Source organism: Gymnogyps californianus, chromosome 5 (assembly GCF_018139145.2).
Source record: "Gymnogyps californianus isolate 813 chromosome 5, ASM1813914v2, whole genome shotgun sequence".
Lineage (NCBI taxonomy): Eukaryota > Metazoa > Chordata > Aves > Accipitriformes > Cathartidae > Gymnogyps > Gymnogyps californianus.
Genome location: NC_059475.1, coordinates 31,171,201 through 31,185,288, shown reverse-complemented (window position 1 = coordinate 31,185,288; position 14,088 = coordinate 31,171,201). Strand labels below are relative to the sequence as shown.

Sequence of the window (14,088 nt, the reverse complement as noted above, 5' to 3'; positions counted from 1 at the left end):
GAAAGAGGGTATTGTGTGGTTTCACCTGATTAAATATTGCTTTAAATTAAGTTTTAGAGACTGCCAAGTCAAGTAGTCGGCAGGTAGGGAGCTTCTGGATTGAGGTTTTCTATGCTGCCTTTATTAAGCTATTCCATAAATAGTGGCATGAAGCCTGGTGGCATTCTCTATAGGACCTCATCCCTAAGCTGTATGCAGAATCAATTGTGCTATGAGAATTGCGCAAGTCAGGAATGAGATTATCATCTGTAGGACTTCAGCTGCTTTTGCTCTCTATTCATGGAATTCCCTGCCTCATTCATCACATGGCTGTCTTCTAGAACAATACTGTGGTTTGAATGTGCTTTGAAAATAGATTTGTTTGTGATGAACAAAGTTGAAATGGTAATATGATAAAAGTGACCAGGATGCATGTGGTATGTTAGTGTACTCAGGCTATGCTTAATGCTTAAAAAATTACTGGTAATCAGTACTGTGAAATTCTTATTTGACCAAATTGCTGTCTGGTTTGGAAATCATGTCTGCGATCAGTTCATTTGTATTCATCAGTAATCTCAACAGGGCAGACTAATATTAATGTCTTGTCTTTCTCAGGGACCCCTATGATTCCTGTACCAATGGGCATTATGGCTCCTGCTCCGACTGTAAGTATTACAGTGGGGATGAGATGACAGCAAAATAAAATGGAGAGTAAAACTTAGTAGATGTCAACAGTATTTTTGTTTTGCTCTATTCCATCAGAATTCATACTATGAAAAGAAACACTTCACTTTAAATGCAACTGTTATGCAAATATTATGCTAATTTCTGACCTAGACAAAGTTTGAAGTAATGTCTGGAGCTGCTAGCTGCAAAGGTAAAGCAATTACTGTTCTTGCAAGAAGATGTACTTCTCTCAAATACAGTGATTTAGGCTTTGCCTTTGGGTCATGCATGGTCTTCCTATACAGTACAGTTAGATCAGTTAGACTCCAGGTCTCTTGCTTTTGAGTTTGTTGGCCTAACAGAGTGCTCTGGAGGCATCACCTCATCCAGGTTTATAAGGCCATCATGCAGCATTGCTGAGCTGGCCAGAAAGACGTGTGTTGACAAGCTTACAAACAAGCTCTCTTTCCCCATGTTGCATGGGAAGGAATAGTTGCATGGGAAGGAATAGTTGCGTGTAGTATGCATCTATGGAACAGCGTATGAGAGAAAGGTCTCTTTCTCTGTCTTACTAATTTCTAGTTGGAAGGAAGGTTTATGATGGGCGGGAAAAAAGCGCTCTTTAAAATATAAAGGTTGCTTCTTGGCTTCAAGGTGAATTACCATTTCTACAATTTTGCACAAGTGAAATCTCCCCAAAATACTGAATTTTTTGATAGCTTGTATTATCTGTTACAGGAGTGTATGTTCACAGAAACCGATGAATTTAAGACAAAGATACTGGAACAAATGCATTATTCAGTTTTCTGATTAAAATAATTTTTATTAAGTGACACTTCTAGAAGGGTGTTTTGAGAAGAGGGACTCAGTACATATATACCGTTAAATCTTAGGTGGAAGGAGAGAGGTGTAGCAAATTGGAACAGATGATCGTGCCTATCTCTGTACAGTTTATTTTACAGATGTTTGCTCCTTAACTCAAAGAGGCTTTGGGTTGTGTATTGATTAAATAAAACAGTAGTGTTTATTCACTCTGTGAAAGCTTTAAGACCTGTCATGTGTCCATTGAAGCCTTTTGAGTCGGAGTTACTTTTCTATTTGCAGTTTTCTTTTTACACTGTTAGGTAAGGTACTTCAACTTCCAGTGACTCAAATGTTGCAAATTAGTTATTTGTAGAAGAAATAATACCTAATGTTACTATATGCTCACCTTGAGACCTTCCAGTAGCCATGTTCAGGTACACCTTTTTTTTCCTGTCTGTCTTTGCCAGAAAACGGCAAAGTCTTTGTATTGTATAAAGTGTTAAAGCCTGAACCACTTATTGGTGTCTCACTCTGTAAGCCTAAATAAAGTTCATATGAAAATTTAATTTCGAAATACATGTGCATCCCCAACTCTTTCATCTTATGTATTTAAATTAAAAAAAAAAAAAAAAAGAGACACCCAACACTTTATTTTACACCCTCTCCTCCTCTTTCTAGGTGTTAGTTCCTACCACAGTGTCTATGGTTGGAAAACATTTGGGAGCCAGAAAAGAACATCCTGGCTTAAAGAACAAAGAAAACGATGAGAACAGCGGTCCCACTACCACCGTTTTTGTAGGCAACATTTCCGAGAAGGCCTCGGACATGCTCATACGGCAGCTTCTAGCAGTAAGTACAGTGGACTGCTTGTTAAATTTCATCCCTGGCTGATGAATGAAGTAATGACCCACAAGCTGAAACTTGAAACTAAAAGCAAAGTTAGTCCCACTCACTGGAATAGCAGTCCATTATGCTTGAGTTTAAAGTCAGTAAGTGAAGAGTACAGCTTTCTTAAGCTGTAGGTGTCAGTGAACATAGACATATTTTATTTTTAGTAGTGTTTACCCTTTTTACATGTCATCTTTTGCAAAAAGTGTTAAGTTTTTGTAATGTTTTGAACATAAACGATAATATTTAACTAATAATATTTATCTTTAATGCAGAAATGCGGCTTGGTTTTGAGTTGGAAGAGGGTACAAGGGGCATCTGGAAAACTTCAAGGTAATTGTTCATACTTTTCAAAATCTCTAGTCACACTCTTGTTTTTATTACCTGGCAGCTTGTCCAATGTCTGACACACTGCTATTCTTAATACTTCTACATTTTAAGATACTGTATATGATACTTAACTGCTAAATACTTCCTAGTAAAGGGCTAGTATTTTCTGTCCTTGGAATCAAGACAGAACAAAAAAAAAAAAAAAAATTGAGAAAGATTAAATGGGAAAATTCTTGGGAGCCTAATTTTGCTCAGCTTTCTGTTCTGAGACTGAATCAGGAGTTTATAGACCATCCCTGAGAAAGGTTTACCAGTTTGGACTTAGCCTCCAAAGGAGCATATTTGCAACACTGTTAATAGTCTCTTCCATTACTGTGTATTATCTTTCTCTGTTAAGGAGGTTTTCCTGATGTAAAATTTATCTTCCTTCCCTATCGTCAAATTAAACTAATTTATTTTTTCTTGTGACCTTTCTCCAGTGGATACAGGAAACAATTTTGGTTACTGTTTTTTGCTGTTAGTGTTTTCATATCTTCCCTAGGTTTTTTTTTTTGAAGATGTAATTCAGTTTCTTCAGCTTTCTTATATATCATACGTTGTTTATTTTGCTCTCGTAAGGTGTTTTTCTCAATTACAACTTTCTGTAACTGTTGTGAAGAACCTAGTTTGAAATATCCCTCCCTCTAGGTTAACAATGAGCTGTTGATTGATGTCCTTGGTCTTCAGACAATTACAAATCCACCTGAGATGTCTTCATATAGGCTGCATTCCTTAGTTAAGACAGATGTGTCAAAAGCTTTACAAACACAGTCATAGGATCATAGAATCGTTTGGGTTGGAAGGGACCTTTAAAGGTCATCTAGTCCAACCCCCCTGCAATGAGCAGGGACATCCTCAGCTAGATCAGGTTGCTCAGAGCCCTGTCCAACCTGACCTTGAATGTTTCCAGGAATGGGGCATCTACAATGTATGTATTACTTTCACCTTATTCACTGGGCTGTTAGTTATATCAAAGACTAACGCAGTGAATGATCTTTCTGACTTTTTATTATGTGTACTCCTGGTTTTAAAAAAAATAAATGCCTATGTTCTAAGTTTATTGATTCAAAACACTTTTTTTACACAAAGTAAATTACCTGAAGAGCTTTAACACTTTTACTTTTCGTTTCAATCATCCATTTCAGCCTTTGGATTTTGTGAGTACAAAGAACCAGAATCCACACTACGAGCACTGAGACTACTCCATGATCTCCAGATTGGAGAGAAGAAGCTGCTAGTCAAAGTTGATGCAAAGACAAAGGCTCAGCTAGATGAATGGAAAGCAAAGAAAAAAGCTTCTAATGGGGTACGTATATAATGTGTGACTTGTGTTATTTTGGCAGGAGGGCAACGTAACATACTTGCTAGATCAGATTGTGAGTGTGTCTCTTAGTTTCTATTCTTGTCTCTGCCCTTAATTAGAATGAATCCTAAAATGAGGATTTCACCAGAATCACATTAATGAGCCTGAAGATATGTTGAAGGGCAGTGAAGTTTAAGCTCTTAATTCACCAGAATTTAAACTTATCTGTAAGCTACAACTGAATCTCTAGAATTAATTCTGTCACTCATTCTAAAGTGTAGTAATATGCGCTATACCTTATGAGTCTGTTGCCTAATTTTTGTTTAGAAACTCTTGAAAGTATATAAACTCTAGAAGTAATTGTTACTTTGTCAGAGTCTGTAAATCAGTTGTCTGAGGAGAATTGGAGTTTCTTTCTGCTTCACTGATGATCATCTAGATCAAATTAAAAAAAAGGAAGATAGTAGATTGTTCAGTAGATGATGCAGTTACGAGGCAGTGGGCAGCTTACAGACATTTAGTAGATGGGGAAATTGGTTTTGTACCATTCCTTTCTAGAGTTAAGGATCTGTTCTGGAATAATTGCAGATATTTGATATGTTGAATTCTTGTGAGATACAAAGATACTTAACTGACAAATTTGCATTAAAATTAATTTTATCTATTTCTTTGCTAAAATATATTTCACATCACAATCAAATTGTTGGGCTTGGTCTCTAACTATTTTCAAGTTCTGCATATGCCTTAAGTACTTAAAATAATTATTTCTGTAAAATGAAAGTGAGAAGAGGCTCTTGTTCAGAAAACTAAAAATACTAATCACACTGTAGCAGGTAAATTTTTAAAATTCCAATTTGGAATTGTTCTTAAAGGTGTGTAAAATACAGTGGGAACACAAGTGCTTTTATTTCATTTTATTTAACCAGAATTAGAGGCGTAATGATGGCTTGAAGTATTTGACTCATTTTTGACTGTGTACCCAGTGTATGGGATTAAATGCAATGGCTCAGTAAAGCAGAGTGCTAACTGCATTGGTTTTGAATGGAGTAAGGTACTAGCTGTTAACCTAGGTAAGGGTTTGATTTGACTGCCCCTTCCATTCCATACTTCCTTGTTTCCTGTTGGCATCACCTGTAATACTGTGCTTCACAGCTGATATTATAAACAAGCTTAAAGTGTCAGTGGAGTTATTGTACATCTCTCTTACGAATTTTGTTTCTGTGAGCTCCTGTGGGTTACAGTCAATCCTGGGGGATCGATTGTAATAAAGCAGAGGGTACTGTTTGTGGCTTTGGTGAAGATAACAGTATGTGCCAATTCCGTTGAACTGTAGAGTGAGATTAGCTCCAAATGGTTTTTTTTTTGTTTGTGGTGGTGCACAGAAAGGCTGTGAATTGCCGAGGAACATTGATGAAGTGTATTGTAATCATACTGCTTGCAATTTCTTTCATACCATCATTGGTGTGCTGGTGCCACTCAGATCCAAAAGTTGCAACTTTTTTCTTTAATCTTTTTTATTAAGAAATCAAACGTATACACTACAACACAATTTCTTATAGAGACACACCAAGCAAACCTTTATCTAATTAGCTCCTCTCCCTGATCACTTCTTCTCCCTGGACCTCTTCAATTCCATTCCCTGTCACTGCCTTGTAGCTCTTTTCAGCCTGCTCCTCCTTGGCCTGGCAGCCTCTTCAGCTCCAACTGAATCCTCCCTTCCCCCTCATTCTTAGCTGCTGCTCCATCAGACCCTTCCCTCCCCCTCACTCCACCCACCACCTATCGCTTGACGGGATACCCAGCTGGATTCTCAGGTGAGATTCCATTTTTCTAAAAGATTCAGGGGATCAAGAGGTGGGCTACCTTGCTCAGTATGCAGATCATTGTTCTACCCTTTCACGTAACATTTAGTGAAATGCACTTCTTTCTGTGTGTTCCCTTTCCTCCCTACAAGGCGGAAAGGGGCAAAAAGATGAGGAACCAGAAAGTAATTGATCAACAATAATAAGAAAATGTTTGCTTTGCAAGGAATGTTTTCCCTAACAATGTTTCTTTAATTTAGTTCTCCCATTATAAGTTGCAGCTTGAAAGTTATAGGTAGACATTTGTATTGCATGGCACTTAAGTAGAAGGCTTTGAGGAACTGCTATTGAAATGACTTGAAGTTCTGGAGGATACAAAGCAGAAACTTTTGACCAAGAGCTGGACTATAGTGATTGCCTTTCTGTGAGCGTGCGTGTGCTTTCTCTTTTCCTGTCTACCACCTTAATCACCATTTATCTGTTCTATTTTATTATGTAATCCTACACTTGCTCTCTGCAGCCATTCCACATGTAAAACTATGTGGTCTCTATGGTATTGCCAGGGTGAAAAGATCTGACTAAAATAATGCAATTGACAACTACTTGTAGGTGGTTTGGGTTTTGTGTGGGTGTGTTTTTGTTTTTGGTTTGGTTTTTTTTTTTTTAGTAAATGCTATAGAGGCATGAATGTGATGATCAAAGGTGAACTTCTAAAATAAAACTAATATTATTCTCAATTTACTGATTCCTGTTACTTTGCCATTTTTCCTTAGAACTCCAGACCAGAGACGACAAATGATGACGATGAAGCACTGGATGAGGAAACGAAGAGAAGAGATCAGATAATTAAAGGGGCCATTGAAGTCTTAATACGAGAATATTCCAGCGAGCTCAATGCCCCCTCCCAGGAATCTGACTCTCACCCCAGGAAGAAGAAAAAGGAAAAGAAGGAGGACGTATGTGTTTTGATTTTGGACAAAACAGATTTTTCTGCAACTCACCTTTATATAATGGCCAAACCTTGTGCAAATACTTTAAACCTAAACTTCTGATGAGAAAACAAATCAACAAGCATTGATGTCAGCAGCAGTTTCATTTTTTTAAGCTGAAAGATAGTCAGTTATAGACACCATCCCTTCAGGATGGTTTAGGCATCTAAGCACCTAGACTTCTTGGAACAACAGGTTTGAATCTGGGCAGGATTGAAACGACCTTTCATCCCTCTGAAGGTGGAAATACTGAATTTAGTGCAGTTTAATCTGTATGTGCATGTAGGATTTTTCAGATGAGAACTTAAACAACTGTAAAGAGTTCCTGCATACCGTCCATTTCCATTGAAAGATGCCAGGGCGGTTTTGTAATGGCAGGAATTTGCTCTGGTAGTTTTTGACAAAATTCTTCTTCTCTCTGCTTATACTATGCATTCTTGTAGTGTGCCTTGATCCAACTGGTTGCAGCTGTCTCCCCAGATGTGGAAGTGCTTCATTAGTTGTGTATATGTATACCTCACAAACCTTGGAGGGCTCCTTCAGGGATGAAAGGCATATTGTAATCTTCCTGCCTTACAAAATCACTTTTGAACGCATGTCTCAATTTGGCTGGATTTGATCAGCTGGTTTTTATATATTGTGTAATGCAAAAAACCCCTGTTAAGCAGGAATGAATGTTCTGGTTTAGACCTGCTTCTGTGGATGACCTTTTTATGGATTAAAACAAACTGGAGAAGGGGGAATAAGAATGAGCAAACTCAGACTTAGCTTTTCCAGCCAAGTTTCTAACCATGGGAAAATGGGCTTTCACACCTACCATTCTGCACCTAATATGAAAGAGATTGGAAAATTGATTGACCAAGATTTTCACCCACTTAAGTCTTCTGCAAAGTACCTATTTCAAGGCAATAATGCAGTTTCAAATGCTTATGGAGCTTTAAGTGTGGTGCAAGAAGCAATATCTCCCTCAGGGAGCGAGTGTATCTTCCCCACAACATTGTTAGCCATGGCTGACCTGAGGTATAAGAGTGCTGAGCTGAGAATTTGTTTTTCTTTCCTCTCCCTCCCTTTGGGAGAAGATGCTGTCTTGGATGAGAATTTACAAATGAGTCACTGTCTAATGCTGTCAGCTGTATTTTTTTTGTTACAAGCATTGTTACAATGTGTATTGTCCTGTGGGTACAGATAAATATTTATATGGCCGTGAATAATGCCAGGTAGTTAAACATTGTAAGAGACCATTGCAGTCTTGGAAGAGCTGGGTGCTGAGTATGTCCCTGGGACAGAGGGATATTCTGCTAGCTCTGTATAATGTAGAATTTGACCAATCTGAGCTAGTCAAGTAGACAAAGAAGCTCTTTTTAAATACATAGCACTTGTGGGTTGAAATTACACCCCATCATCCCTCCCATACTGGGAAGGAGGAAGAGAAACTTGGAAGTTGCCATCTTTGGCCTGTGTGGATAGAGGTGGGAGTGAAGAGATGGTCCTAGCTCATTGCTCTCTTGTCCTTAAAGGAGAGGGAAGAGGAGGACTGTGGAGGGTGGGGGGAAAGGGAAGATGGATGCAGATATATGATTGGAGGGGGGGCGGGGAGGTGGTGAAACTTGCCAGCTTTGGGGCTGTTGTCCCCTGAAGAGCTTGGTGTGAAGAAGGCTCCCGCTGGTGTTAGCAGCAGAGTCTGTTAGTTCTTCTGGATGAAGGCATGACTGATGTGGGGGAGTTGAAAATGTGTGCGGGGAACTGAGAGTGAGTGGAATCTGGTTTTCAATTTCAAGCACGGGGGAACCTCGCTAATTCGCACTAACTATTAGTTAGTAGGTGCAATCTACCAAATTTTGCGAATTAGCGAGTAAATAAAATCAAGACATACCCACCGCAAATATACTGATCATTTATATTGGCAAGTGTAGCTTAGTCTTGTTTATGATGCTACCATAGCGTACTAATATCCTGTAGTACACTTGTAATTCAGTGAAGTCTTACTAATATGAGACCTCACTATGTATTTTAAGTAGTTCAGAGAAGGGAGAATTAGCGAGGTTCTTCTGTAATTTTGTTGAATCAAAGAAATGAGATCACAGCAATACAATATTGCTTTATAGTACAAACATACAAAACATTGTTTTTCAGAGTAGTGTGCAATCTATTTTTAAAAAAAAAAATCTCCGTGGATTTTTCCGCAGATTTTCCGCAGATTTCCAGTGGCCCCACTGATACCTTATCCACTCATCACCAAGGTTCGTTTACATTGTAGGCTTTGACAATGACTATGTTTACTGCTAGTTGCCAGATTTGTGACTCTTGTCCATCTGATTTTTTTATTTTTTTTTTTTTCACTCATTAACATCAGACTGTCAGGTTTGGTACTGCAGAAGGACTTTATTTATCTCTTGCAAGACTGGTTGAAAACTTCTAACCTTCAGCTTTTCTCTTGTTCTCCTGTGTCTGTACAGATGGCTCTTAATGCTTTTCCTCCTGTCCCCCTTGTTTTTTAGGAGGATATAAATGCTATAGAAATGGAGGAAGACAAAAGAGACCTGATATCAAGAGAGATCAGTAAATTCAGAGACACACACAAGGTAGTATTCTTGTTTTTGCACTTGATACAAATTAGGCTTTTTCAAAATCCAAAAAACCACTATTATAAAATTTAGCAGTACATTGCAATATCACTTAAAATGATGTTTATATTAGGTTTAATATACATATAGTCCTTTACAAGTCAAAAAAGACAACTACCACGTTAAAGTGGCCCTTGACATCTTTATGCTAAGACTTTGATTGCTACTGAGTATTTTGCAGTCTTCTCACTTTAACATGAATAAACGCAACTTAAGTTTCTACACATACATTAAGTCAAGATATTTATAACTAAAGGCTAAACGGGGCTGCAGTATAAGACATACACTTGAGTGTGTTTCTGTAGGTAGATTTGTAACATAATCCAAGATGTTATGGAGAGTTGAAACTTGAATTAAATTTAAGTCTTTTATTTTAATAGTTCTAAGTTAAGAGTGGGGGAAGATTAAAACTAGGTCAGTGGTTACCAGACTTACCAAACTTTAGATGCATGGAAGAACTGTAAATTCCCATAAAGCTAATCTATTCATTGACCCCCACCATTATGATAGAGATCATATGGTGACTAATGCAAGATGAAACTCACAGCTTGGAAAGTAACATGGAATAGGATGTAAGTATGAGCTTCTGTTTTTTATTATACTTATGGATGCCCCCTCAGAAAAATATGCAAAGGGGTAACTGGCTTGGAAATGTTTGTGCACATCAAGTGCCACCTCAGGGTTCCCACTTACAGAAGTTTCCACTAATGCTAGTGCATCTGTGAATGTTTCTGCTTTGGAAAATGATACTTGCGGATAGTAAAGCACAACTATGCATGTAATGTTCTTACTTTAATGTTTAGCTTAAAGTTGGTGTTATTTTTTCCCCAACAAGACTGGAATGGTCCTTGGCCTAGGGAAGTATCAGCAAGCTCCTCTTTTGAGCACACGCTTTTATTTCAAAATACCCCCAAATCAACGTTAAAGAAAATGTTGAAGGTACAGCAAGGTGAAGTATGCCCGTGTTATTCAGCTTTACCACATGCAGTCACTGGGGATGGTACCATGTTTTCACGCAACTGTATCAATGTAAACACAAGTGACTACACGGTGTTGTATGTACACGTATTCAGTTTTTCTCTTGACTGAAGTTGTTGGAGATAAAAACCTGGGGAAAAATTCTAGAAGAAATCATCTGGAGAAGCTGAGCAATTGAACGTGAAACTGGTCAGTGGTGAAACTTCGGTAGAATTGTGTTCAGGTCCGAGCCCCAAGTCGTCACTGGTACTAAGATGCAAACAAGTAATAAGTTTTTAAAAAAACAACCAACAAAACAAACAAACAAAAACCATGCTTCACTGTTTCAGAAGCTGTTGGGCATTTTACTGCCTTTAATCTGTATTATTGGGGGGGCTATTTTGGGTTTCTTAACATTAAAAATCGACTGAAAGTAGTCATTGTGTATATTGGATATGTTTAAAAGGGGCTGTTGAATCTTTAGCAGCTGGCTAGTGAGCACAGTGAACCTTTGCATGTTTTTGGTATGAGTTTATAAAACAATAACCACAGACTGTCAGGGTATCAGCGTTGCAGGGGGCGTCCATTTACAGCACGGACGAGTCTGAAGAGAGCTCAAGGTAAGATTTATAATTCTTCTACCTGTTCATTTCTGTTCATTACTTCAATTTATCTGATACAGTTCCCATCCCATTACCCTTTCAGATCCTCTTATTTAGGCTGATAGAAGTTGATGAGGTCAGATTTTGATTACAAAATAGACCAATTTATTTTTTCAATTGGAATTTAAGGAAGTGGACCTACAAAATGGTTTTTAATACACCAAGACTTGTGTGTGTATATTTACACTTGTGTGAATATATTAAAAAAAAAAAAAACAAAACCCACTCTCTTGAGAAATCTCACCACGAACAAAGTTTTTGAGAGTGGCAAAAAAGCAGGAGTTCAACCAAAGAAATTTCTATTGGAACATCTAAGATAACCTGTAAGTATTAACCACTTCAGTATGTAAACTTTTCTTTAAAAGTATATGATATTTGAGGTAAGTTGGATTTTTAAAAGTTGACAGCCTAGTTTAATATCTGACCGTACTGAGGTTTAACACTGTAAAGCTCCTGTAAAATACAGTCCTTGAGAAATTGGTTTTCAGCCCAGTGTATATTGTAGAATCTAAGTTTTGTTTTTTCATATCAGTTTTCTACCAATTCCTACCATTTTTAGTCCCTTTTTCCTTTTGTGATTTCAATGTATCCAACATTGGTTTGCCTGTATTGTGCTATCAATGCAGCGTAGTTTCACTGGATACATTAATCACTAGTGAATTAGCTTTATTTCTGTAATCCTTTGTCGGTTCTCTGGTCCCTGTGCCTATGGCAGAAGAACACTTATCAGGTAAGATTGCTTTTTAAAGTTGTCTTAAATGCTTTGTTTAAAAGAAAAGAAAAAACAAACAAACAAACCAGAGAAAATGCTGTTTCATTGTTCCAGTTTTTAATTTCATTTCAGTGATGGTAAACGTGGAGCCAAAGGGGATAAACCTGTTTATTCTGCTCAATATTTGTTCAAAACAGTGGTATTCTGGCATCCATCAGGTTGAAATTTGGTATATTTGGTTGTTATTTGGTATATTTGTGAACCGTGTACTTGCTCTTCCTCCCAGAAACATAGCTTATAGGCAAGGTTAATCCAGTGTTGGCGGTCCATGTCCTAGCACAGCATCTGTAAGTTAACACATAACAATTGCTTCCAAGGATGGATTTATCTATCATTCTGTTGATGTATTTTCTATTGTCTTATAGGAATTCTGGTCATAGGAACTGTTTCTAATTGAAAAAAAAGTGACAATTTTGTACAATTTTTAGTAAAACTGTAGCAGGTAACCCTTTAGTTTCTGTGTTTCACAAGAGCTATTTCCAACCTTTTTTTAACTCTCTCCATCTTGCAGTGGTGGAAGTTAAGGATTCCATTCTGCAGAGTCCAGTTCTTACCATGAACTGTTAGAACATTTTTAGGGAGGGAAAAGGGGAAAGGTTGCAGCTCTCTTCACTGTTTAACCACATGCACCACGTGTAAGTGGATAAATTTTTTTTACCCAAGTTTTCATATAGGACGGTTTTGGTCTGCCAGGACTTTTTGGGAAACAGCTCACTGTCCCAGTAAGCATTCCACTGAAATATATTTTCCTAGTTGAACAGAATTAATTTTACCAGCTAGAAGTTCACTTTTCTTGTACCCAAGTGGCTTATAGGGCCAATGGAATTTGTGGCCCACCTGAATCATGACTGGCAGTGCACTGTGTATGTGCAATTTAGTCAGCTTGTAATACGAGGCCAGCCCTACTCTGCTAAGGTTGGAGATTGCTGGTCTGTGTAGATCTATGCTTTTGCACGAAACTTAGTCTTGTGATTGCTGCATTTTGATTTCATACTTATGAGTTCCAAAAAATACCCACCAAACCCTGTTTAATATTTTAAAACCAGTGGCGGTTTTGGTATTTCCATTACCAGCCTTGTGTGTTGCGCCGGGAATATCCAGTTCCTATAACTACAAAATTAACTATGGAAGTTCTCTTGTTGGTTTTTAGAAACTGGAGGAGGAAAAAGGCAAAAAGGAGAAAGAAAGACAGGAAATTGAAAAAGAACGCAGAGAAAGAGAAAGGGAACGGGAGCGTGAACGAGAAAGGAGGGAGCGTGAAAGAGAGAGGGAGCGTGAACGAGAGAAGGAGAAGGAACGGGAGCGTGAACGAGAGCGAGATAGGGATCGTGACCGAACTAAGGACCGAGACAGAGACCGCGAACGAGACCGAGATCGTGACAGAGATCGTGAAAGGAGTTCAGATCGCAACAAGGATCGCAGCAGATCAAGGTAAATGCACTTGAGTTGCTATTTATTTCAGTTTTTCCTAGTGCTGTTTACTAAGTGCGTAGTTCAGCAGATCAGCTGCCATTCAAAAGAGAATGGTCCTTTCAGAAGATCAGAGTAAAAACAGGAAATCAAAATTTTAGAAATGTATTTACACAAATTGGAAGAGCACTTGATTCCCTCCACAGCACAGGAATATAAGGACTGCAGTATGCAGTAAGCAACCACCCAACCATGACTTAAGCATACTCATTCTATCTCAAATTCTCTCTTTTTTTTTTTTTTCATGGGTAGCTTTATTCCTACTTGAGGTTCTCTTATGTCTGTGGTATCTTTTAGCTTAAGTAGATTTTACCTTTTCCTTTGTTATGTGGGATTTTTTGGGTTTTTTTTGGTTGGTTTGGGGTTGGTTTTTTGTTTTTTTATTTAATAAAAACAAGAGAATTCCTCTTTCAGTCTTAAAACTGTGACTAATCATGTCAGGCTCTAGATGCTGCTTTTTCCCTCTTCACCATAGAAAAAATAGCTGTTTCACTTTAAATCGTCTTGTCAGTAGGGTTCAAGTTGTCTGTAAGCCATGTAAACATGAAGGATTTATTAAGCATACCCTTTATTTGTGGGGGTTTTAGCTGTCCTTTATTTATGGAGAACTACTGACACAGTCTGATAAGAATTGCCTTGTGCTCACGCTGAGTTTGTGTAGATATCACTATTTAATGGTTAATGCTCAAACAACTACTTTTAGGTAAATGGGGTTTTGAATATATTAGAAGTATTCATTTATGCCCATTGCTGTATCAGCTAATCATCTTGTACAATTGCAGAAGAAGACTAACTTGCAAGAT

The 14,088-nt window shown here is 37.9% G+C and overlaps 1 protein-coding gene across 1 annotated transcript in view; it reads left to right on the top strand.

The window, feature by feature from the left end:
• RBM25 (RNA binding motif protein 25) overlaps positions 1-14,088 on the top strand; it is a 35,018-nt gene that overhangs the window by 10,678 nt on the left and 10,252 nt on the right. The window contains exons 3-10 of the mRNA XM_050896928.1: positions 595-644; positions 2,128-2,298; positions 2,613-2,670; positions 3,852-4,012; positions 6,585-6,767; positions 8,987-9,040; positions 9,299-9,382; positions 12,966-13,246. Of these exons, the coding sequence (XP_050752885.1) occupies positions 595-644; positions 2,128-2,298; positions 2,613-2,670; positions 3,852-4,012; positions 6,585-6,767; positions 8,987-9,040; positions 9,299-9,382; positions 12,966-13,246 (1,042 nt within the window). The remainder of the gene's footprint in view (positions 1-594; positions 645-2,127; positions 2,299-2,612; positions 2,671-3,851; positions 4,013-6,584; positions 6,768-8,986; positions 9,041-9,298; positions 9,383-12,965; positions 13,247-14,088) is intronic.